A 25,238-nucleotide genomic window follows, 5' to 3' on the forward strand; every position below is an offset into this window, starting at 1 on the left:
AGACTGGAAGTGTGTTTTCAGAAGTGTATATTGGAAAGATTGTAGTTTATGTGTTATTGTGTGGGGGAGGAAGGAGAATTATGTGAAATCTGATGAACAGCTGTGATAACAGATGTAGATGGAAGTGCCTCGTGACACAGAGTGACCCAAGGTATGCGGCAGGGTGTTTGCAGGTGTGTGTGGTGTATTCCCATGCAGTACAGGTTCAGGGTGCTGAGGTTAACTGTGCTCAGGCTTGTCTGTGGTTGGGAGGAGTCCTGAGTAAGCAAATGTGAAATTTTGCAACACTCAAATTGTTTCCTGATATAACAATCATGTTGGAACAGATTTGCATTTTCAAAACAATGTTATAGAAGAACTATTAATTTTTCCGGTAAATTGTTTTACATATTAAACTTTCATTATGAATAAATTTAGTTTACTGTTTCTTTTTAAATATTATTATTTAATAATTATTTAATTATTATATGCACTCCTTAAAAAAATTTTAACTGAAGTATAGTTGACTTACAATGTTGCATTAATTTCTGGTGTACAGCATAGTGATTCATTTATACATATATATTCTTTTTCAGTTTCTTTTTCATTATAGGCCATTACAAGGTATTGAACATAGTTCCTGTGCTATCCAATAGGACCTTGTTGTTTATCTATTTTATATATAGTAGTTAGTATTTGCAAATCCTGAACTCCCAGTTTATCCGTCCACAACTTCTTTTCTCCTTTGGTAACCATAAGTTTGTTTTCTATGTCTGTGAGTCTGTCTCTGTTCTGTAAATAAGTTTATTGGTCCTTATTTACTTTGTTGCTTCTTAAAGCGGCTTAGTTAACATTAACTTTTCCACACTTTGTACAGATGACACATAACTTTTATTTTTGTTCTCGAAATACTTTCATACATCTTTGTCGTCTGTACAATGTCAATCATATCCTAAGAGTTAGAAGTGAAATTGTAATTTTAAACAATAAGGTATTGCTGAAGCCTGTTACTATAGGGGTGGAGGGACATATGAACAACTAAAATGTCCTTTAAATAAAGAAACCACTTATTAAATTACCAGGCAAATAATAACGGTTTCTGCTTCTTTACAGTGCTAAGGAATATTTTAAAGTGTCACTTAATAATGATGCCTTGCACTTAGTTACATGGCACTATTCAAAGTAAAATTACTTTAAATACATCTTAGTAACAGAAAATGAAATGTAAAAAAAGTTAGGTTAGATAATGTAATTGCTTTAAGGAAAAAGAGATTTATTAACCTCATAGGCTCAAAGGAATAATAATAATACAAAAAATAATTTCTGGTCAGGTACTTTTTAAGGTTTTTAACATTTCTTAAAATGTTCTATAAAGTAAAACGTATACTGTTACAGTTATTTGGAGAAGTATTTATTTCCTAAAATATAGAGAATAAACATAAAAACATTAGCTTAGGTTCTTTTCAGTACTTTAGTTACATTTTCTAGAAGAAGTTTAGCTTTCAAGGGAAAAAATTACCTGTTTGTTCAATCTGCTTATTCTGGGAACTTTTGATGGAATTCAAATAGCAAAAAGAAAGTGAAAATACATAGATATTTGACAAAAATCATCTATTATTCAATGGATGTTTAAATTTTTCTCACTTCTTTAACTCATTTAAACTAATTTGCTATATGTAAGACATTATCCCTTTTAATTCTTAGGATTTTTTTTATATGATACAGTTGATGTGAGTGAGTCTCCTAAGCTTAGACTCTTCAACTATTACTTCTTGGGTCTGAATCTTCTACGAAAAGTTATCATCAAAGTAAAATCTGATTTTCAACTTTCAAACAATTTTTCTTAACTATTACTTTTGTAATGTAATTAACATATATGCACTCCTGGAAAAAAGTCAAACAACAAGATTGTAATTATTCATAGTCCTGATAATCATAACTATTTATATTTTATTTCTTTGCTTCAGGACATTTGTGTTTGTATATGGAAGAAAAAGAAAAGTGGAAAGAGAAAAAGGGAGTGGCAGAGAGAGTAAGAGTGGTTTTTGTTTTAAAATTTGAAGTCTTCTTCATGTTATTAACCTTGAATATGATTTTTAATACTTAGTTATAAATGTATGGTCATTTCTAATACAATCCATGATCAATGAATATTTACACTGCTTACATATTGGTAACTAGTGATACCTTTTTTACCATATACAAATTTTGCATGAAAAGCCATGTTAAACACCTCTCTTTGATTATTTCTTTTGGATAACCTATTGAATAGAATTACTAGGCAAAAAAAAAAAAAAAAAAAAAAAATACTGATTTACCTTACCCAATAAGTAGCATATCTTTAGATATAAATTTGACCTTTGTCTTATCTAGTCTAACTGACTTCTGTTGAAATTGTCAGTGCTTTTTCCTTCAGTTAAATTGCAAAGACACTTTATAGATAAATCTTCAATAAAGATTCCTAAGAAAACACATACAGATGAAATTAAAAAGTAAGTCATAAATTCCTCTTTGATATAATCAATAGCCTATGATCATTTTGTGAAGAAATGTCCAAGTTTTCCATAATATTAATTTAACTAATATGCATATTAAACTAATATGCAGTTTTCAAATTAAGTCCATCAAATTCTGAATATTCTGAAGAGTACACATTGATGTCACATTATGCAAATTACTTCTATACTTCTTAATCATTAGACTAAAAAAGAAAGTAGTATCTTATTCAGTAGACTAAAATTTGTCAAAGATTCATTTATAATTCCATAAAAGTCAATTTTAAATAACAGAAAGTAGTGAGAGTAAAAATATACAGAGATGAACACAGTTACCACATAGAATTATTATGTAATATCTTCCAGATATATTTTAAGAATTTTAATAGCTTGACAAGACTTTGTTAAAGATAAGATTTATGTTTCTTATACTTTTATTTATCCAGTAGCCATTATGCCTTATGGTAGAGTAGTAACACATTTAATGTTAGAAAATATTCATTGTGTTAATAAATTAATGACATTTTGCTATTTATACTCACTCCTTTCCATTGGGGATTTCTTCTCAGAGCCATCGACTTTGTGTTGTTATGTCAAAGTGCAAATTAAGCACTCAATTTTCATTGCCAACAGCTCAAGAGAACAAGAAATACTTTCTTCCCTGTCCCATCATTTGCTATAAATCCCAACCTCTAAAGCAGGGTTACCTGGGAAGCAGATAGAATTCAAAAATTTTGTGAACATGGGTGGGGAAAAGCTACACCTTTATCTTCATTGTTCTTCTAATTAAAATACAGTATTTCTTGCTGTAAAAAGCTGGGCAAAAGTAATCTCTGATTTTTGTCACTAATAAAAATCGCAGGTATTTTATGTCATGTTAAATGTTATGAATATCTTAAAATATTGCTTATGATACTCTTTAAAATTACAGAAATTATTAGCCCCACTGCTTATTTAATATATCAGTAAAGAAGTACCTATGTATGTATGTTTTAGTATCTATATGTAAGTATATATTCATATATATGTATATTAGTATACATATACTAGAATATTTGAAAATATTTTTATACTATTTTATTATCATTAGTTTCCTTTATGTTTCATTTTATGCATTTAAAACCTTCATTGTAAAAAGGGTGCCATAGACTGGAAAAGTCCTGGTTTAAAAATAAAAAGACTAGGAGCACCTGCTCTACTGACTTGCCCTGTAATCGCTGTGTTAATTTGCTCATTGGGATTACAATGCTATCGTAAGATATTCTCCGATAACATACTTCTTTCTAATAGGTTCCTTTAGGAGATACAACATCTTAACTGAAGGATATGAAGAAGATACATACTGAGAAGGAAGGCTTTTCAGTTTATTTTAATTCCTTCCACCTAGATGGATCTATGTTTTCCTCTACAGTTATGCATCTCATTGGTCCTGCCGAAGCGTATGGGTTCATCCTTATTTTCACAGATATGCTAATAGTTACAAGCAAGATTTGGACCTTATGAGAATTTAAGCACAGGGTTCTTGTTTCGTGTTTGCAATACAATTTTTAGCTGTGAATTTGAATGTGTAGAATATACTTCTTTTTCAAAACTAATAAAATTCTTACACAGGGGAACTTATTAAAAGTTGAGAAAGTATCTGGCAGGCATTCACTAGTTTTGTTGCTTTGTTTACTGAAGAAAGAAATCCAATGTCCAGTGGCCATTTCCACTCCTTGATAACTTTTAAATCTGTTTTTAAATTACTTTAGAATACCAAGCTCATGAAAGTGATGACAGAAAGATATTTCTCAGATTTTTACAACATGTGTATCTTCTCAGATCAATATTCCCTTTTCTCCAAAGTCATCCTAAAAAAAAAAAAAAAAAAAAAAGGAAAAGCAAATCAATATTTCTTTCAGCCAAATTTCAAACTGCCCATTCTAAATTACTTCCTAGACTCATTTTTAGAAGTTCTTTTTTTTGCCTTATTTTAACTATGCCTACTTTAAATTTATAGATATTTACAGATTAGTACTTTGACAGGCAATGTATTCTCTTTAACAGAGTATCATTTAGTTATTTTTATTGATCTTTTAGCCAGTTTTGACTTTTTCCCCCCCCTCACTTGTAAGTAAAAAGAACAAGTAAAGTAAATCTGACCTTTGGTTTATTTCCACAATTGTTATCATTATGTTCTATTATCAAGTGATCCTGAGTGGAATCTATGGCTTTAATGTTCTTAAATATAAGGGAAGTACAAGAACCCTTTTTCAAATTATTTCCTTAATTGAAATTTTCTAAGAGAGTAGAGCTCAAATGTTCTCATTCTCCAAAATACGTTTATCAAATTATCACATTATAGTTTAAATATCTTATAATTTTGTTAATTATACTTCAAGAAAGCTGGGAAAATATAAAAATAAAATTACTCCCACTAAAATTGCTGCTAACTTTTGAGAGGGTTAAAAAGACAAAGAGAATAGGAAAAATAATAAATAATAAAAGGCCAAAAAGAATAAGACTTGTAAAACAGGATGTTTTAAGAAAAGCATCAGAAGAAAGAAAGCAAATTAAAAAATATATAAAGAAAAAGCAAGAAGAAAAAAAACACAGGGGAATAAAAATAAAGACAAAGAACAACAAGAGAAAATATAGAAGAAATGAAGTGAGTGATAGGTGAAGGTAATATAGTTAACAAAGTTAAAACTGAATCTACAATTATATCAAGAAGCATTTATTTCTAAAATGAAGGTGTAATAGACAGAGATAGACTATAAAGGCTGGAGTTTGAAGTTTTGAAATATAAAGACAATATATTTTGTGAAAAAGAGTTATCTAAAAAAATTAAACTTAAATAACTTATGATTTGAACTTTATAGAAACTTGATAACTTTCTTGAGTACAAAACTTTACATGTTCCATCCTGGCAGGATAGATTTATTTTGGGGTATTAGTTTAATGTTGCAGCTCAAAAGGTTATTGAGCTCATATCTATGAGACATGCTTAACATAAGTATCTCTAAGAAACTATGCTACAGAAATGCTAGAAATCATCAAGTATACCTACATTTAGATAGTATGTATTATTAAAATATTTAGATTTAAGGAGAATTCTAAGATGAGGTTCTTATGATACTATTGCATTTACTGGGAATCTACTTACTTCTAAAAGAGTGGCACACTTGGGGAACAACAGAATATAAAGAAGAAAAGCATCTATATTTCATTATTATATTTTGAACTAAGGATATATAATATGCAGTTTTGGAACTTCACAACACCAAATAAATATGGACTATTCATTCCTTTTACTAATCAGTACACTGGCAGACAATTTTGAAAAAAATACACATTTTACAAAAGCAATTATCCATTTTTATTTTGTTTACATTGCACTGAAAATTTACATCATACTTTTACAAAGTTTTTTTTTCATAAAAATATACTTCTTTACAAAAGTGTATGCATTAATATAAGAGGAGTAGCCAGTTGCAGAAGAAACATTGTTTTAAACAAGATCTTAAATGTATTAACCTTAACATTAATGAATGAATCATTGTTATTGCAGTCATTTGAATAAACAAGAATAAATAACTGATGGAATAAAATTTAAAACAGCATCCTGTCAGTAGAATACAATGTTGAGAAAATTATATGAATTTTCAAAACAATGTATCTCAAAGTGGTTTACAAGAAATTCACTATACGTTGTAGAGATAGATCCAAGCAACACTCCCGGGTGCAGTAATTGCTCGTAGGCACTCTGTCTCATGATCCAAAAAGTGGAGACTGTTTACAGGATTATCCGTACTTGAAAGGGACAACAACAAAGAGTTCACACTGGGTACATAATTTATTCAACGAAATAAAACATGCTATAAAAGAAAGACAATGACCTATTAAACCAAAATGCTGGCATTACTGTGATACGGTTGTAAATGAGCCACCAATAACTTGCAAATACGTATCTTAATGTGACAATGACAGAAACCTGTCGCATCCGAAATCTACTTCTTAGGAGTAAGAGTATAGAAATTTTAAAATATATGAAAATTTGGTAAATCCACCACTTTAGGAAACAACTTTATATTGGTGATTTGAAAGTAAAATTTTTTTTAGGAATTATGATTAAGGGTTGGTTGAAAATATATGTTTAACTCATTGTTAGATAATAGCTAAAAGCTTAAAAAGCTTGTATTTCTAATTCATTGTTAGATAAAAGTTCAAAACAAAGTTAATTAAATTTGAAGGCTCAACTGAGGAAAAGTTGATACATTGTAAACTAAATAAACAATAGATTAATAGGTTCTATTTGGTCTTTCAAAAACATTGTAAAGTTTGGTAAAGAATGTTAAGTTTGGTGTCTCAGATAACTGCAAAATCTTCATTATTACAGATAATTTTTGCCACCTAAACTGGTTTCTGACTGACAAAACAGACTAAAACAATGAGATAAGCACTGCCCCATGGCTCACTGAATAATATTGGTTACAAAACAATGTGGGAAATCAGGAGGAGAGCATGATGACCTTGCTATTTGCAGGCACTGTGACAACTAGTCTAAAAAAAGACAGCAACGTGATGCTGAAGAACAAAAACCAGAAAGAGTCAAATGAGAGTGGGCAATCTTATCTCTTCTGTGCCATAAATTAGCTGATAAACATTTCAGAGCATGACTCAAACTGAAATAACCAGAGAAATAAGAAAACAATGACCCAATTAATAAGAACGAACAGCAGATAGAGTGGTGTGAAATTCAGACTTACAGGTGTGATGTAGCTCATGACAGTTAAAGAGAAGTCAGTGATCTATTGACTCTTGTAAGTATAGCTCTTATTTTCTACCTTATATCTTTTTTGTTTTTAAACCCAGTCCCTCTAATATAGTTTATAAAGCACAGAAATACTGATAGTGGATGCTCCTCCAATATATGCAAATAAGTTTATGTTTTAGAATAATCTCCTTTTTAAAAAAAGCAAATAAACTGTGAGTAAGCACTCTCAGAGTGCAGCCAAATTTCTGTAAAACTCTCCATGGTACACATGAAGAATTATAGTCCAGTTTATGAAAAAAACACTCTTTTCTATCATTCCTCAGGAAAAAGGTGACCCAGCAAGTCCTGAAAAGTGTGCTTTAATTTGTTTATCAGTGAACTAAATGCGCACTGTTTTGTGTGTCGATTTCCAAACTTCCGAAGAAGGCAAAGAGTTGCCGCGTTATACCATTGTGCAGACTGTGTTCAAGTTGGGATCAAATCGTACTGCCTTCCCTTCCACTGATTTTGCATTGGTGTCATACATGGGATTTTCAAAAGCTGCTTGGCCATTGTTATTTTCATGAACTGAACATCCTGTATACTGTGTTTTGGGTGCAGTCCTGTTGATGAGAACATTGATTAGTTATGTGTTAACTTTCTTCTAGAAATAGCAGAGTAGGGCTCAAATACAACATGCTTGAGTTATCATTGCTAATGGATAATGTAACTTGAAAGTGTTAATTGAGAAATCATAAATTCAATACACTGAATTTGAACAATTTACCTGTCATTTTAAATCCTCAGTGACTTTTATTATTTACATATAATATATATTTATTATAGTGATCCATTCACATTTGTAAGTACAACACCAATATGAGTAATACAAGTGTAAATAAATGATATTATGGCTATTCTCATAAATTATATTATGAAATAATGTCATCATTATGAATTAACATGTATACTATAAATAAATGATGATGATGATGAATTTAAATCTCATTACTAGTCATTCCGCAGATATTTACTGAGCACCTATTATTCCAGGCATGAGCCTAGGTACTGGATATATACTTTTTTTTTTTTTTTACAAAAAAAGCATACAAAATCATCACTCTCAATAGAACTCATATTGCAATGATAGAAAGCAATGAATAAATTCAAAATAAATAAAACAAGAGAAATATTAAATAATGAGAATTGTTTTGATGAAAAGGAAAATAGTTGGTACGACAGAGAGCAGCTAGGAGCCACTTTAGGAGAGGTAATAAGAGATAGCCTTGCTCAAGAGGTAAAATTTAATCTGAGACTTGAAGGACAATAAGGAGCTGGTTATACAGTAGTAAGAAGAGGGTCCCAGGAAGCGTAGACATCTAATGCCTACGCCTAACTTGGGAAGGTGCTTGCAGTATCCCAGAAGCATAAACATTCAATGGCTTAAAATGATATACATTAGACCAAGTAAATTCAAAATCTCAAAGAAATTATTAACTATGCTGATATTCAAGTCATGAAAATAGTTTCCAAAGAGTTACTGATAACTGAACATTTGCTGTTAGTTAACAAAACACATGGAATCTAGGCTGAATGGTGTAAGTTGCTTGTCTTGAATTCCTGCTTTATTTCTTAATTTCTCTCGCCTTTGACCAGTGCTTGTTTCTAGTCTCTCTTTCTGACATCCCACTGCATCATTTGCTGACATTTGTAATGGAACGAAGGCTTACTTGACTAGCTATTTCTCAAATCTAATTCCTAAAAAGGATATATCTTAATATAAATCTGTTTCTCAACTACTTTATTTACACCAAATAGTATACATTTCAACTATTTTATTGTAATTTGTACTTGGCATTTTATGACTTTACTATTCTTAATGCATGTTTTGAATTTTCTTCCTACTAAAAATTAAGTGATTTGTATGATGATAATTAAAAAATAAATATACCTTAAGTTTCTTTCAATAGTATCATCTATATATTGTGATATGTTATATTGTTTACAACTTGCTCTTGCCAGGTGCATAATTCTAGTGGATCATATTTGTCTCTCTTTTTTCAAACTAGAGTCACAATAAAAACAGAAGCAACATCATTTCCTTCTAATTAGATAAAAATCACAAAGACATAAAATAATTTTATTTTTCTGATATTGAGCAATAGCTTTAAGGAAAATGAAGCTTTAGAAAAGTTCATACTATCAACAAAAATTAACTTGAAATAAATTAAAGCTCTAAATATAAGAGCTAAATCTAAAACACTCTTAGTTTTGAAAACATAAAGGTAAATCTTCGTGAACTTGAATTTGTCAATGGTTTCTTAGGTGTAACACTAAAAGCACAAGTAACAAAAGAAAATAGAAATAAACTGGACTTTATCAAAGTGAAAAACTTTTGAACATCAAAAGATAGTATCAAGAGAGTGGAACTACAACTGACAGAAAGAAGAATATTTGCAAACTGTGTATCTGAAAGGGGTCTAGTATCCAGACTATATGAAGAACCCTCATACCTCAACAACAGCAACATAAATGACCCAATTTTAAAAATGGGCAAAATACTTCAATAGGCGTTTCTTCAAAGGATATAGACAAATGGCCAAGAAGCACATAAAAAGATATTCAATGTCACTAGGGAAATGCAAATCAAAACCATAATGAGACACTATTTCACTAGGATGGCTACAATAAAAAAAAAAAGAAAAGAAGAAGAAGGAAAAAAACAAAAAAAAAGTATTGGTGAGGATGTGGAGAAATCAGACCCTCACATATTGTTGGTGTGAATATAAAATGGTACAGTTGCTGAGCTAAATGGTTTGGTGGTTGCTCAGTAAGTTAAATGTAGAATTACCATGTAACCCAGCAATTTCATTCTTGGGTACATACTCAAAAAAACTGAAACAGGTATCCATACAAAAAATTGTATACAAATATACAAATAGCAACACTATTCACAATAGCCAAAACATAGGAAAAATCCAAATGTCCGTCAACTGATGAATGGACATATTCAAACATAACACATTCAAACATACAATGGAATATCATTCAGCCATTCAAAGGAATTATGTATAGATCTATGTCATAACATGGATGAAATCTGAAAACGTTATGTTCAAGAAGCCACAGGCAAGATGTCAAATATTATATGATTCCATTTATATAAAATATCCAGAATAGGCAAACCAAGACAGGCAGAAAGCAGAATAGTGGTTGCCTAGGCAGGGGTGGGAGGAATAGGGAGTGACTGTTTAATGAGTACAGAGTTTCCTTTAGAGCGATGGTTCTGACATTGTGAATGTGCTAAACACCACTGAATTGTACCCCTAGAATGTTTAAATGGTTTAATGTTATGTGTATTTTACCACAATAATAAAAATGATTAGCATAATATGCTTTATAAATTTAGTGATGATTTTTATCATTAATAATATCTGCTACTGACAAAGCCTAAATAGCTGTTAATACACAATAATTACAAATTTACATAACATTAAATAAATCATTCTTAGATAATGTCAACTGATATTTATAATAAAAAAATCAGTTTTGAGAAAAATGAATTTAGGTATTTATTTAACTCTCTGGTTACCTGCATACTTTTTTCTTGATAAAGGATGGTCCCAAATGGTGGACAATTGCATAGTAAAGCCCCTCACTAGGATGTTGCGATGGATGTAGTGAACAGGGACCAACTAATGATCTGTATAGTCATGTATGAGATATATCACAAATGTAACATGTTAATTGCATCCTCTTCTAAAAGCAACAGAAGATAAATGAGAGGATTAGAAGATTGTATCATCTAGCTGCCTGGATAAAATCTGTCAGTATTGTCACATGAACTAAGAGGTTTGTACATAAGCTTCTTCCTAGTTTTCTAAACAAATCTGGCATCAGTTTAAACCTAGATCTTGTATCTCTAAAGTCTCACTATGAATAATGCAGAAATAATTTATAAAATTAATTATGTACCAGGAAATTGGCAGGGAAAAAGGAGGAAGGGTTAAACAGAAGCCGTGTGCAACTTAGAGCAATTTTTGTTGTGTGTATATTGGGGTGGTGGAGGGACAGGCACGGGAAATAAAGGTTTCAACAACTGTGGTGATACCTAGCACATTGAGATTTCAACAACCCAGAAAAAAATGGAAGTTAAATTTGAACTAGAGAGTGAAAAGAACATGAAATGTAGGCTTGGGAAACGTTTTGTAGTTAAAATCAACAAACTTACCTTTGTTTATAAAGATAAAATCCAAATCCTGCAAATATAAGTGCAAAAAAAGGCACAAGAATAGCAATGGCCACAGAACTACTATTTGTACCATGAGGTTGATTTGAAGAATTCGAACCTTCTGACATATTCAGCCCTATAAAAAAATTATGAATACAACATCAACTCTGTTTTATCGCAATTGATTTTTTATTTTTATGAACCAATTAATTTCTTCCTTTCTCAAGATTAATCTACTTGGAAATATCTACAAGACATGTACTTGAAAATATACATAGTAAACAAAAAATAATTCATGAAACTCATTTCCACACAATTTTGCACAATGCCTATTATATATAAGATATTTTTCCAGGAAAGGATACAGAATAATAAATAAGCAGAGTCTCTGAACTGAGGAGTTCATACAATTGTGGGAAGAATACAGAGACACAAATATGTGTATATCTCAAGCATAAATGATCAGTATGCTTTAGGAAAGGAAGGAGGAATTCCATCTGGTGGAATGTAAGAACGCTTTCTGGAGGACATACAATGTGAGGTTGACCTTGAAGAAAATCTGTAGAATAACAAATGGAGGAGGAGGCAGGACCATCAGAATCTGAGGAATGGGAAAGTGAATGGCATATTTAGGGGATGTGATAAGCATTAGGCATGTCTGTGTGGAAAGGATGTGTGGTAGGAGTAGGAGGCTAAAGTGATAAGCTTTCTGAGAACGCATAAATATTATTCTAAAGAGCTCAAACTTTTCACCCACCTGCAGTGAGGAATAACTGAAGTCATCTGTAAATAAAAGGCTCAGTGATAAGATACAGAATTTTGAACAATGACTACGGAGTCCAGTCTGAAAGCTGGAGTATTTTAAAGACCATAACAACAACCCAGATAAAAATGGAAATTAAAATGTGAACTAGGGCACTAGGATTTAGGGGAACACTTCGTAGTTAAAATCAACAGAACTCTTTTATGTGGATGAAAGAGATAGGAATGCATAGGACTAGGTATGTTCTACTTGGGGCTGAGGAAATGGTTATGACATTAGCACAGTTAGGAAATGAGAAAAATCAGGTTTGCCAGAATGCTGGCACAGAATGGGGAAGAGAAAATAAACAAGCAGCTCTTTTTCAAAGAATTTCAGAAAGAAAATTGCTTCTTTTATATAGGTTCTGTTTTAGACATGTAATGCATGAGATGCTTTGGGGAATGTTATGTGAAAACATCCTGCATTCAATTATATGACTGTGTTAATGTACTGTGCTAATGAATGTTTTATCCTGTTTTTAAAACTAAGAATTTTGGCAAGACATTATCTGAAATGACATCCTATTATCGTTGTTCATTTGGAGAAGGCTAATTTGCTTTTTTGATAAATAGCTATGTTCACCTAAGCCATACTGTAGTCCAAATTAAAAAAAAAATGTTAGTACCTTATTCTATACTTTTTTTTTCCTGGGGCTCAGAATACTTATGTAAAAGTTCAGACCAATGGAATTTGTAAGATAAATGTCAAGCAATAGTTTTTAGAGCTTGAATTTACTCTTTATGCATTAATATCACAATGTAATAATGGGAGACAGTATACCTTAGGAAAATTATACACCAAAAGCTATGTTAATAAATACATTCGAACAAGATCATTATATGTGTATACATATTTTAGAAGAGTTAGGAAATGAAAATGACAAAACCCCGTGCCTCCTACCACAGAAAATTTACATATCTGAATAGCACAAAACCCTGAAAAGGGGCTCATTCCTCAAAGTTATTTTCCCCTTCCAGACCCTGTAAGTTTCTCAAAGTGCCACTGTATTTTTGGAGGAGTAAGAAAATTGCAACAATATTCCTACTGAAGAGAAGTATTATAATTCTCATGAGATAAAATGAAATTATTTAGTTTAATATTTCTTTTTATATCTATACCACTTTTTCTCCTTTGTACTTGCTTAAGGGCATGGCAGTTTGTCATGTTTATTAGAAATATGATAAAAACTAAACATTGTACAGAGTTGGCACATAGAGAACCAATATTTTGAAGAATGCAGTTATTCAAAAGGCCATCAGATGCATCAATGTATAGTCCTGACAATGCAAAATTCAAAGTGTGGTAAGTGTGCTTAATGTCCAGAATCTACTGTGTTTTCTTATGATATCTGGATTAATAAAGGAACTACATGAAAATAAAAATGAATACATTACCCAGTCTTTGTAGTCCAAATTGCCCATAATCTTTGCCCTGAATAAATCCTTGAAATACATAAGTAGCTCCATCAGGCTCAGCAGAAACCTAAAAATATTTATAAGTATGATTAAATCTGAAGACTGGCCACAGCTATATTTTTCCCAGCCTTAGTAAATACTCAGTTTTACTATGCAGTTTCTTCCTCCATATCTTGTACTATGCAAAACACAGCACACTGTAAAAATCTGCCATCAAGAGTGAAATCAAAAACTTCATTTTAAACAATTATGATACTGGAAAAAGGGATTGTTATTATTAACATTATAATTTAGGTTTATAGATTTCTTTTAGGTTAAGAAACCTGCTGTCAAGAAAAATGACAATGATTATGATGAAATAGAATGAGGCAAATGGGCAATTAAAATAAAAATATAATAATACTGTATTTCATAGATTAGATTACTATTCAGCATAGATGCAGTCCTTCTCTCCCTTCCCTTTAAGTTTCATGCAAAGAATATACTTTCCATCTCACTGAGTTGGGTTTGTCCCTGTGACTTGCTTTGGCTGATGGAGTGGATGGAATTGACAACAGGTCAGTTCCATGCCTAGGCCTTAAGAGGCATGTTTCCTATTATAATATGTGAGAGAAGCCAGTCACAAAAGACCATGTATTTTATGATTCCATAAATATGAAAGTCGAGAACCGGGTAATCTAAAGAGACAGAAAATGGAGTTGTGCTTGCTTGGGGTTGGAGTGGGGATGAGGGGTGGATGGATTGGGTAATATCTAAAGGATACAGACTTTATTTTTGAGGTGATGGAAATATTCTAAAATCAACTATGGCAATGTTTATACATCTGTAAATACATGAAAAACCATTGGATTGTTCACTTTAAATGAGTAAATTGCAGGGTATATGAATTACATGTCAGTAGGGCTGTGAAAAAAAGGAGGGGCATGTTTCCACTTTGTCCCTCTGAGTTTCAGAACTTTGACAAGAGAAGACTATGCTCCCAATAGTTGCTGTCCCTCCAGCCTGGGCCCACCTGGAGCATCCCTGAATTTGCCACCACAGCCTCAGGTGGAGCCCCCACAACTAACCTCACACAGGAGAAAGAACTAAATATTTGTGGTTTGACCTTGAGATTCTGTGGCTCTGTCTAATGCTATGAATGCTGACTATTACCTACACCTTGCATGTGTGTAAAATTGTATATTAAAAATACTTTGTATGCATAGTGTCATTTGATCTCACAAATAAAATAGGAATTGGTACATTTCAGTGTTCCTGATAACTAGTGATATGAATTTACTCTTAAGTTTGTTTTGATTAGTTGCAATTAGTTACCTAAGTCATGTATGTTTTTGTGGAAGTTATTTAAAAAAAAAAAAACCCAAAAAGAGAAAACTTGAACCCTCATCCTCAAAAGCAAAACATTATACCAAACTATTCAGAGAAGTTCAACATTTGAATAAACAAGTGGTTTATTCCTCATTATCAGACATAACCTGGGCATGGCCATTTTTAGAAACAAAATGCTTCTAAAACGAAGAGTTTAAACTCTAGTATTTAAATAAGTGAATTCATTGTATTTGTTTCCTAGATAAAACTATACAATTCAACAATCTAAGAGCACTGAAAATGAGTTAGATCCCAACTTCATAAATAATGGCACATATACGGAGACAGGATGGACATTTTTTTCCCTCAGGAACCAAACTTACTCTTCATAAACAGATTTAGAATATTTTATAAAGTTGTCTATGAAAAGGAAGTTATGCAAGCTGCTTCCTCTGGATAGGACCATAGCTTCACCACGGAGTTACCCTGTCCTATTCAGCCACTTATGTGGATGGAGTTTCTGAACTGGCAGTTGGAAGCAACCAGCCTTATTCACAATCTGCCCAGGAGTCTGCTGAAATGCGCATGAGAACCCTGACTACATCCTCTCAACTAACAAGCCTTCTTTTATGAGGAGGATCTTTTGGGAAAGAAGAGAGTAGGTCATAGGCTTCAGTAGGTTTGACACATTAGATTACTAAATATTTATACTGAATTGTTTCTTTTTAAAAATAACTTACCCATAATAGTAATTTTGATAATTTATGAGTGTGTGTTTAATTAGCTTGATTTAGAAAATTACATTTTTGTGGAATTTTAGTAACAAACCAAAGCACAAATTTGTTATTAAAATCAGCAGCAGGCCTTTAAAGAACTATACTTACAAAGCCATCCATGGCCCAATTTTCCTCCTTCATTTTCTTCACAGAAGCATGAGCTGGTACTTTAATAAGATAGATGTGTAACATTAGGCGAGCTTCTTGGCTTTTATATACTCCTGCAAAATGTAAGGACATTTTAGTCCATTAATTTTTCAAGTAGTTATGCTCACCTTCATTATCTATAACTCTAAATAGATCATAAATACATGTTATAGGAAAAGAAATAAAACAGGGCCAAGTCAAGGCCAGCTTCACCCATAATGTTTTTCACAAATCTTGCAATACATATTGATCACTCTCACAGTTGAAATTCTCAACTTAAATCTTAATTGTGGGGTTTAAATTACTTATTAAATTTAAATTACCTATTAAAATTAAGTACTATTATTCGTAATAACATCATTCCATGATTATTGCAAACAAAATGATTTCTTCCCTAATCAGATTTAAAATCTTCAAGGATATGAATCAAATGTTAAAATTCCTGATATTTTCATTAATATTGTTAATTAATGAAATTAATTATGAATTAGGCACCAACCCTAAGAAAGAGTATTTTAGGTGTTACGGGAGCCACAAAGATGAATATGTTGTTCCTATCTGAAGATAGGATGCTGAGAAGCATTTCCAGTGAAATAGGAGATATAAATTAGGTAACAACTAACTAAAATACATGAAAGAGTACAATGAATTATATGCCAGAAGAGGGATTATTTCACAGTGAAGTGCTCAGGAAATACTCTCAAGAACAAGAACATTTGAGCTGGATCTCAAAAATCAAGTAGGATTTTTAATTCAAGAAGGTAAACATAGGAAAAGGCATGAGAAGAGAAGCAAAAAGGTCTCCATTTATTTTCCTCAACAGGGAGTATTTGAGAGTAGGAATAAACTGAAATGTAAATGTGTTCAGGAGAATGATAGATAATAAGGGTCTAAGTAAATATTTTTTTTATTAACTGATGGTTGAAATTTGACTCTTAATTCATTCACTTCATCTTTCACCTATATAATAAGGTATCATAAGAGTATGCTGGGAATACAAATATAATGATACACAGATATTGATTTAAAGTGAATTACGATTAGCAGGGAAAAGACGAAATAAAAATTGCTGGGAAAATGTTATAATTGTTTTTATGTAGACATTGACAGCAAATTAAACTGGTCAATTTATGTTTGTTTCTCCATATTTGTAGAAATCTGTTTTGAAATTTGTCTACATTAGAATACATATACATTTATTTTGTGCTAACTCTTACAGAAGGAAAGTAAAACTTTATTTCAAAGATAAATAGTAGTCAGTTTAAATGCATTCCTTTCCTTCATATAAAGCTTCTTTCAATTTATATCATGTAATTGTGTATATTTTAAAAATTAAAATACATATTAACTTCTAATACTTTTACCTTAGGTTTAATGTAGGATCATTAAATAATACAAAATGATGCTTTGTAGTTCTTGTAAAATTTATAAAATCAGTAGATATAATTTTACTTTCCATTTTGTTTATACCATGAATTACTCCATTATTAAAAATTACATGGGATATATACATAGCCAAGATGTTTTAACATATATTCCATATTTTAACATCAATATTTTAAAAATATATTTTTAAATGAGAGCAATAATTCAAATTCACTGGGGCTTATTTTGTTCCATTTCTAACCTTTGAGGTATAGTAACAAACTGGGAGGCTCACCCCTGCCCTCTTAGGGCTTGTATTGTTGGAGTATAGACAACTTACGTCAGGTCATGTAATGTCATGCCATACTATACGATATTCTAATTTTAAATAGTGAAAAGAAGAAAGTGAAACAAGATAAGACTGCCTAAGACTAAGAGTGTGTCTGACTGTAATGTGAGCCACTTTAGATAGGGTCATTGGGAGTACTGCTGACAAGACAACATCTGAGAAAACATTTGAATGTCAGAAAAATCAGAGTAATCAAAGATAATGAGGGAAAAGTGTGCACTACATAAAGCAAACAGAAACTTGAGAAGGTTCAGCAGGTGGAATGGGCTCTGGGTCCCTTTTGCCTGTTTAAGGTAGTGTAGCTCTACCTTATCTGTCTTAAATAGTAATATCTTCCTAAATATTTTCATATGACGACATGATTTTGTGACCATAATATAGCTTGCAAATCACTGATCCAGTCCCTTCAGTGTTATGACAATAAAGGAAGAGTTAGCTTTATTCAAATTAAAAGTTCTACTCTATTTCATGACGTGTCATTCCAGCAACATAAAAATATTCTTGAGGAAGCTTATTTCAGAATCAGAGTTTTATATTTGTGTAGTAATATTCATGCATCAATCAAAAATCAGAAAGCCTTCTTTCTGAGTGAATTATGAATATCATCAAAAAATGTAGCAAATATTTCACGGTATAAACATCACTACTAAAAATGACAAAATGATGGAAATACAGGCATGAAGGCATTGCTTGCTGTCCTTTAATGTGCTACCTGAAAGCAGCAGTTCCATGTTGCTATTACTGAGTGTTGCGTTGACTCTCCCAGTGGAAGCATTGAAACTAGTAACTGTTAAGGTCATCGGTTGTTTCCTTCCTTTGAAATTGTAAGAGCCTTTCCATATATAATTCTGGGCAAACACATCATCAGGAACTGTAAATAGATTAAATAAACATACACATTAATTTTGCAATGCCCTGTAAATATAAGCATTAATAATAGATTGATGAATATTAGTTTATTGAATAATGATATTTTCCTAAATACACAATAATGTAGAATGTGCATTATAAAATGAATTCCTCACATAAAACTGTTTTAACTTTTTTAGAATAAGCCAAAATAATAACCTAGATTTGTACAAATATCAATCAGAGATAAATAAAAAGCACCAATTAAAGACATAAGACAAACTTAGAATTCAGCTAAATATCAAGTTTACTTATATTTGGTTTCCTATAATAATATCTTTCTTTCAGAAGGAAAATAAAATGATTCTGCTGAGACAAGTCAGTGTATATACAAGTTCCAAGAGGTCTGCTTTTCTCCTAGCAGCAGGAATAGATTCATAGGAGGAAGAGCATAGAGTTAAAACCCCTGTTGCAGAACAGCCTTGGAAGACGATCTGGAGGGATGCCCCTCTGTCCCCTTTACAGGATACTGAGTTCAGTTATTTCAGTAATAGGTGCTCCTGAAGAACAGGGCTCCATCTGTTTTGCTTCTGACAGCTTTGAGGTTTTCAGGTATTTATAGAAATAAAAGAATCTGTCACTTGAATTGATTAACTCTCATGGGAAAGAGATGAGTTGTGGTAGAATCAAAGAATATTCTAATGTAAAACTTTCATCTAAAAAACAAACACTATATTAGATGCAGACAAATACGACATTATATTTACATAAATTAGTTACATAATTTATAGTTAATATAAATTAGGTATGTCAAATAAGATAAGAGATAAGAGATATACCCAGCTAAGAGGCTGAGAGAAACTGAGGCTAAGAGAAGCTTCCATCAATCTTGTACATCACAATAAAGCACATGCCCAGAAATTGGCTGTTCAAAAGAGCCATGCCTATTTATGTGAATGAATAAATGGCATGGGTCTAGGGGAAAAGGCTTTTTTTCCCCTAACAAGTTACTGATATTTCTCACCTGATTTTCTCTACACACATCACACTTCTTACTGCTCAGATCATAGAGACTGGGGTTACAAACTGTACATTCCCTGAATTCTGCTCAGCAAACCAATAAAGCAATACTGTGGTAAAAGATGAACATAAAATGTGCTGAAGAGTTGAGTTTTTACTATTTCAATCAACATGATTATTTTTTCTATGAGAATTCAAAAGGAATATAGCAGAAAGATTAGAAGCGCAGGCACTGGAGTTAGACTGCTTGGATTTTAAGACCCTTCTCTACAATTTACAAAGTGTGTGGTTTCCCCTATGTTACTTAACTCTCTAAACCCAAATTTCCCCATCATTAATGTGGGATTATGACAGAGTTACCAGGAAGATTAAATGAGATAGTAAATGTGAAGAGTTTTGCTACATGTTAGTTGTTACCATTACTATTATTATACAGGTAAAATAGAGAAATTGTGGGTCTTAGAGCTCATTACATACTTGCTAATAAAATACATATTTAGCAGACATGCAGTTAGTAAAATGGAAAAAATCCATAGTTCTGGCTCTGGGATCTTTGCCAAGTCATTCCTTATAGGGGTACTCCCTCCCCAAACCTTGAACTACACAGGTGTGCTCTGTATGTATAGGAAATTTTACCTGAAATTTGATACAGTATATGGGTAAAAAGCCCTTGATTTGGTAAGCAACTTAAAGAGTAGTTAACTTAAAAATTATACCTAAAACAAGTTTGGAGGAGGGAGTGACAAGCTAAATTACCTTGCATTAGAAAGATCAGGAATTTGGAGGTTAATAGGCTCTTAGTCATAGAGATAAGTGGAAGAGCAAGGGAGAAAAATGTTCTAATAGCAGTGCCTGGCAAATAGTAGGTACTCAATAAATGTCATTCTCATCTTTCTGATTGGTTATTTTTCCCTGTCTTGTACTGTAATTACACTTTGCTATCTCAATATTTAATGCAAATTGCCCCATCGACAATCTGGTGATCTTTCCCATGGTGCTTAGGAGAATTAAAGAGTGTTGGCTGAAGTAAGGTTAAAGAGAACCTCAGTGGCAGGAGAAAACAGCACTGGAAGGAAGTGGTAGCAGCAGCACCAACTAACACTGTATCAAGATTAATCACTGATGTGGTAGTAAATGTTTAATAACTGGCTCTCCAGAAAACAAACAAACAAACTGATTTGTAGTATTTTCTGATTCTATAGAAAATAATAAATATTGCCATAATGGCAGATTTGAAACTACGAGCATGACGTCACTGGATGTAGAGTTTGGAAGAATGCACACAACTGGCTGTGATGAGGCTCTGCCTGGCGGCTCCAGCATGCCACCACCACCCTCCACCTTTCTTACACGTAACTGAGAAAGGTAACTCATATAGGATGGGAAACACAGACACTATTTGTCATTTATATCCCTGTGTACAATGGGAATGATAATACTTTCTATTGTTAAGTCTAATTTGAGATTTGAATGTGATTGTGTATTTGGTAGTTCTTTGTAAACTCTAAAATATCATCCAACTATCATTGATGTGGAGAGCAATGAAAAGGAAGACAATGATGACTGTGATCCTTTTTTTAAAGACATTTTTGAATTTAAACTTTGCTTTATAGGCTTCACAGCATTGCCATGTGGAGAATATATTCCTGACTTCTACATGACTGTCAAATTTCATTTTTGTTACTGTGAAATAATCTAATCACTATGTCTCATTCATGACTTTAAATGAAATGGTGCTAATGTTTTCCCATTGAAGATGACATTGTTCTAGAGTTTTATAGATACCTTCACTCGGGTTAAAGAAATTCCTTTCCTTTCTAACTTATTAAAAGTTTTTTAAAAATTATAAACAGATGTTAAATTATAAAACAGTTTCTGTGCAAGTGTTGTGATGATCATAATTTTTTGCCTGTTAATCTTTTAAAGTGATAGATTACTTTTAAGGATTATTTAACATAATAGTATCCTTTCGTATCTATCATGAACCTAATTTGGTAATGATGTGTCATCTTTAATATTGTACAGCTGACCCTTGAGTAACATGGATTTGAACTGTGAGGGTTGACTTCTATGCAGATTTTTTTCATTAGTAAATACTGTAGTACTACTGTACTGATCCATGGTTGGTTGAATTCATGGATGCAGAATCACAGATACAGAGGAAACGTGGGTAAGAAGAAACCACATGCTGAGGGTCGACTATCAGTTATATGTGGATTTTTGACTGCAGAGAGGGCCAGCACCCCACTTTCTGTTCAACGGTCAACTGTATTTGATTGGCTAAGATTTTATGCAGGATTTTTTCATTTACAATCTTCAGTCAAATGCGCTTGTAATTTCCATTCTTATAATGTCTTGATTTGAGTTATTAGAGTAATGTTTGACTCATAAAAAGAGTTTTATTGACCATTTTTACAAAACTGTGATAATCTGTTCTGTTCTTTTAAAATTTGGTGGAATTTTTCAGTAGAGGCATACGGACCTGGTTTTTCCTGGCGGAAATAGCTTTAACTACTACTGTATTTGTTATGGGATTATTTGGGTTTTCTTTTATTAGTTCTGTGAAGATATATTTTTCTAATAATTTGTGAATATTTAAATTTTTTAAAAAATTGACAGTTTTGGAGAGTTTTTGTTTTATAATTCTAGTATTTCTAATTTATTTAATCTACTCTCTAGTTATATTCACATTTCCTTTTGAAATGTTATTAATTTTTTGCTCCTTTCTTAATCTCATCTGAAAAAATTCACTTTGTACATTTTTTTTTAAGAACTACTTTTGACTGTTGAGATTTTTGTATTGCATCTTTGGGGCTTTTTTGTTTGTTCATTCACTTTTATTATATTGATTTCTGCTTTCTTTTGGTTATTCCATTATATTTTTTGTATCTTCTTCACAGGGATACTTAATGCATTAATCCGAGATTTATTTCTTCTAATATAAGGGTTAAGGCTATAAATTTGCCTCACAACTGCTTTTGTTTCAATCCTCAAGTTTTGATATTTAGATTTTTCAGCATAACTAAACTCTATTGTTATATTTTCCATTTAAATTTCTTCAATTCATGAGTTATTCATCAGTATTAATTTTGTTCTTAATTTTCAAACATTAAGGAATTTAAAAAATTTATCCATTCCTATTAACTTCTAACTGCATTATGGTCAGGTAAGACTAACTTCATTTTGAAATTTGTGTAGATTTCTTTTATTACTTAATATATCATCAATTCTTAGAGCTTTCCCATGTGCCTTTAAAGAAAACATATATTCTTTAATTGTTTGGTGAGAAATCTTTATATATGTATATTGTGTCAAACATATTAGTTTTGTTCAGTTCTTCTATATTCTTTAAAATTCTTTTGTCTTCCTGGTTTATTTATTGGTGGCCATTGGCCATGTTTTGCCCAGGGCAATCCAGGTTTACACTTGATGTGTGAGAGCTGTTATTCAGAGGACCCACCTGCTCCCAGATAAAGTATCTTTCTTAGAAAGTTCTGGGTACTGATTGACCATTGTGGTTTTCTGACTCCACTGCTAAACTTTCACTCTTATGTTGACATATTCTTTGCTTGCCTTAGTGAAATTCAGTCTATTTCACTGACTGTTGAAAAAAATCAGTTTCTCAGACTGATATTTTGTTTTTATAGGCACTACATTTTTATAGCATATACACTGAGAACTTATGAAACCAACTAAAATTAGACACTAGCCCTGTACCTGGCTTAACACAGCTGGACCAAATCTATCTCCAAGGTAAAGATTAGATGCTGAGCCTCTATGTGTGGCTTTTCATTTCTACCATGTAAATAAAATACTTATTTATTTGTTTTTTATTAACACATAAAAATCACCTCTCATATACTGAACCCTTATAGGAGCTAAGCACTGCACTTTATTTTCATGAAGTTCATTTATGTTAATCTAATTATCCTTTTGTATAGATGAAGAAATGGAGGCTCAGATGTAGAAAGTAACTTTCCCAAAGTTATACGGTAGGGAGTGTATAACATGGAAATTACATCAAGGTTGTAGGACTTCAAAGCCCGTATTCTTAATGACTAAATAACTTTATTTTAAAAATCAAATCATTGAAAATAAACTGGACAAGCTTTAGGATTTGTTGAACTTTTACTCTCACCCCAATGTATTTGGTTCCTTTTTAAAAATCTACATTTAAAAATCATATATAACATCTCATCTGTATTGTAATGTTTTAAATATTACATTATTTCATAGTCACTCATAGATACTCTTGAAGGGAAATTTTATAAACAGAACTATAAATAATATTTTTGGAATATTAACATGTCACAGTATTGCTTGAAGTTGAACATTTTATAACACAGATTTTAAAATTCCAAACAGTCAAATGCATAGTTTTCTCATACTGAAATACATTTTTCTAAACAAATGGTCACTTTGCCAAGGAAACAGTAGATCACTTTTAGAAATCATGACTACTAGAAAAACAACTGAAATGACTAACCGCTTAACTTTGGGCTGGGTGTTCCTAGTGCAGGTCTAGGATCTTTCACCAATATTTTGGAACCAGCTATGAAAAGAAATAAAAATGTTTACAAAATTTAATATAATTAATAACACACACACACGCACACAATGTGATGCACTGTCAATTTTATTCTCTGACATATCATACAATTTTCTCCAAAATGTTCTGTTCACTATAGAAGCTCAGTCCTCACTGAACACTGCTGCTGTACAGCTAACAAGTTCAATAATTATTTCCATTATATCCCAGTGGGGCAGGAGGAATATCAGTGCTGCCTTATCATTTGGGGGTCCTGTTTCTTATTTTAAAGGCATAAACCAACATGGAAATAGTTGATTCCAGCATGGACATTGAGGGCTGAGGGTACGTTCCTGTCATTAAAAGGTAAATAATTTGGGTAGAGTTCATGTTTAGGAGTCAAAATTTCTTAGTATTACAAGAAATTGGCTGGACTCAAAGGTGAAGACTTAAAGTTTTAAGCCAATTCAAAGCTAACTCAAAACCATGTGGAATATGCTGGATGTGCCTGTAAAGTTGAGGGAGCTATGATGTACAGTGCCTGCAAACCTATAAAGACTTATACACTGTTCTCCTAAGAGCAATGTAATATCTTTAAAGGATTTAAGGTGAAGTGATTTGGGTTAACACCACCCTGGATGCAAGATGGAAAACAATTTGGAAAGGAGTGGGTACTGATTTGAGCAGAGAAGTTAGAAAGCCATTTCAGTAGTTGCAGTAGAGATAATGCCAAGTTGGGCTACTATAGTAGTGATGATAAACTGAAAAGTGAATGGATTTTTTTTTTAAAAGCTACTGAAATTCACGTGGATTTAAAGGGACAGAAAGATGTCTAAAGGTGACTACTAGATTTCTATTTATTATATGATGATGGTATCAGTGAAAGGGAACATCAAAGAAGACTTAATGGGGAATGGCAATTTATGAGTTTAGATTTGCATATATTGAGTATTCAAATGTCTTTGAGAAATTCAAACTATCAGTATGAGAAATATCAGGTCAGGAGTTAAGTAAATTTGGAGCTAACAGAGGATAAATGAGCTAGAAATATTAATTTGTAAATAACCTTCATAGAGGAGACTGTTTAAGCCGTAAGCTTAAATGAGATCACCTAAGGAGAGAACACAGAGTGAAAGGAAGAGATGACTAAGAACTGAATTTTTGACTAAGAACTGAATTTTAGAAAAGAATGGATAGAAAACATTAAGCTGATAAAGAAAACAAGAATTTTGAGGCAAT

The 25,238-nt window shown here is 31.8% G+C and overlaps 1 protein-coding gene across 3 annotated transcripts in view; it reads right to left on the minus strand.

The window, feature by feature from the left end:
• Nucleotides 1-5,825: 5,825 nt before the first annotated feature.
• Nucleotides 5,826-25,238, minus strand: part of CSMD3 (CUB and Sushi multiple domains 3) — a 1,011,591-nt gene continuing 992,178 nt past the window's right edge. For all 3 annotated transcript variants that reach the window (XM_074352931.1, XM_074352929.1, XM_074352930.1), the window contains 6 exons: nt 23,958-24,023; nt 18,315-18,473; nt 15,850-15,962; nt 13,637-13,724; nt 11,441-11,576; nt 5,826-7,832 (listed from right to left, as the gene is read on the minus strand). In XM_074352931.1, coding sequence (XP_074209032.1) covers nt 7,673-7,832; nt 11,441-11,576; nt 13,637-13,724; nt 15,850-15,962; nt 18,315-18,473; nt 23,958-24,023 — 722 coding nt within the window. In that variant the 3' untranslated portion in view covers nt 5,826-7,672. The remainder of the gene's footprint in view (nt 7,833-11,440; nt 11,577-13,636; nt 13,725-15,849; nt 15,963-18,314; nt 18,474-23,957; nt 24,024-25,238) is intronic.

The sequence above is a fragment of the Camelus bactrianus genome, chromosome 25 (genome assembly GCF_048773025.1).
Source record: "Camelus bactrianus isolate YW-2024 breed Bactrian camel chromosome 25, ASM4877302v1, whole genome shotgun sequence".
NCBI lineage: Eukaryota > Metazoa > Chordata > Mammalia > Artiodactyla > Camelidae > Camelus > Camelus bactrianus.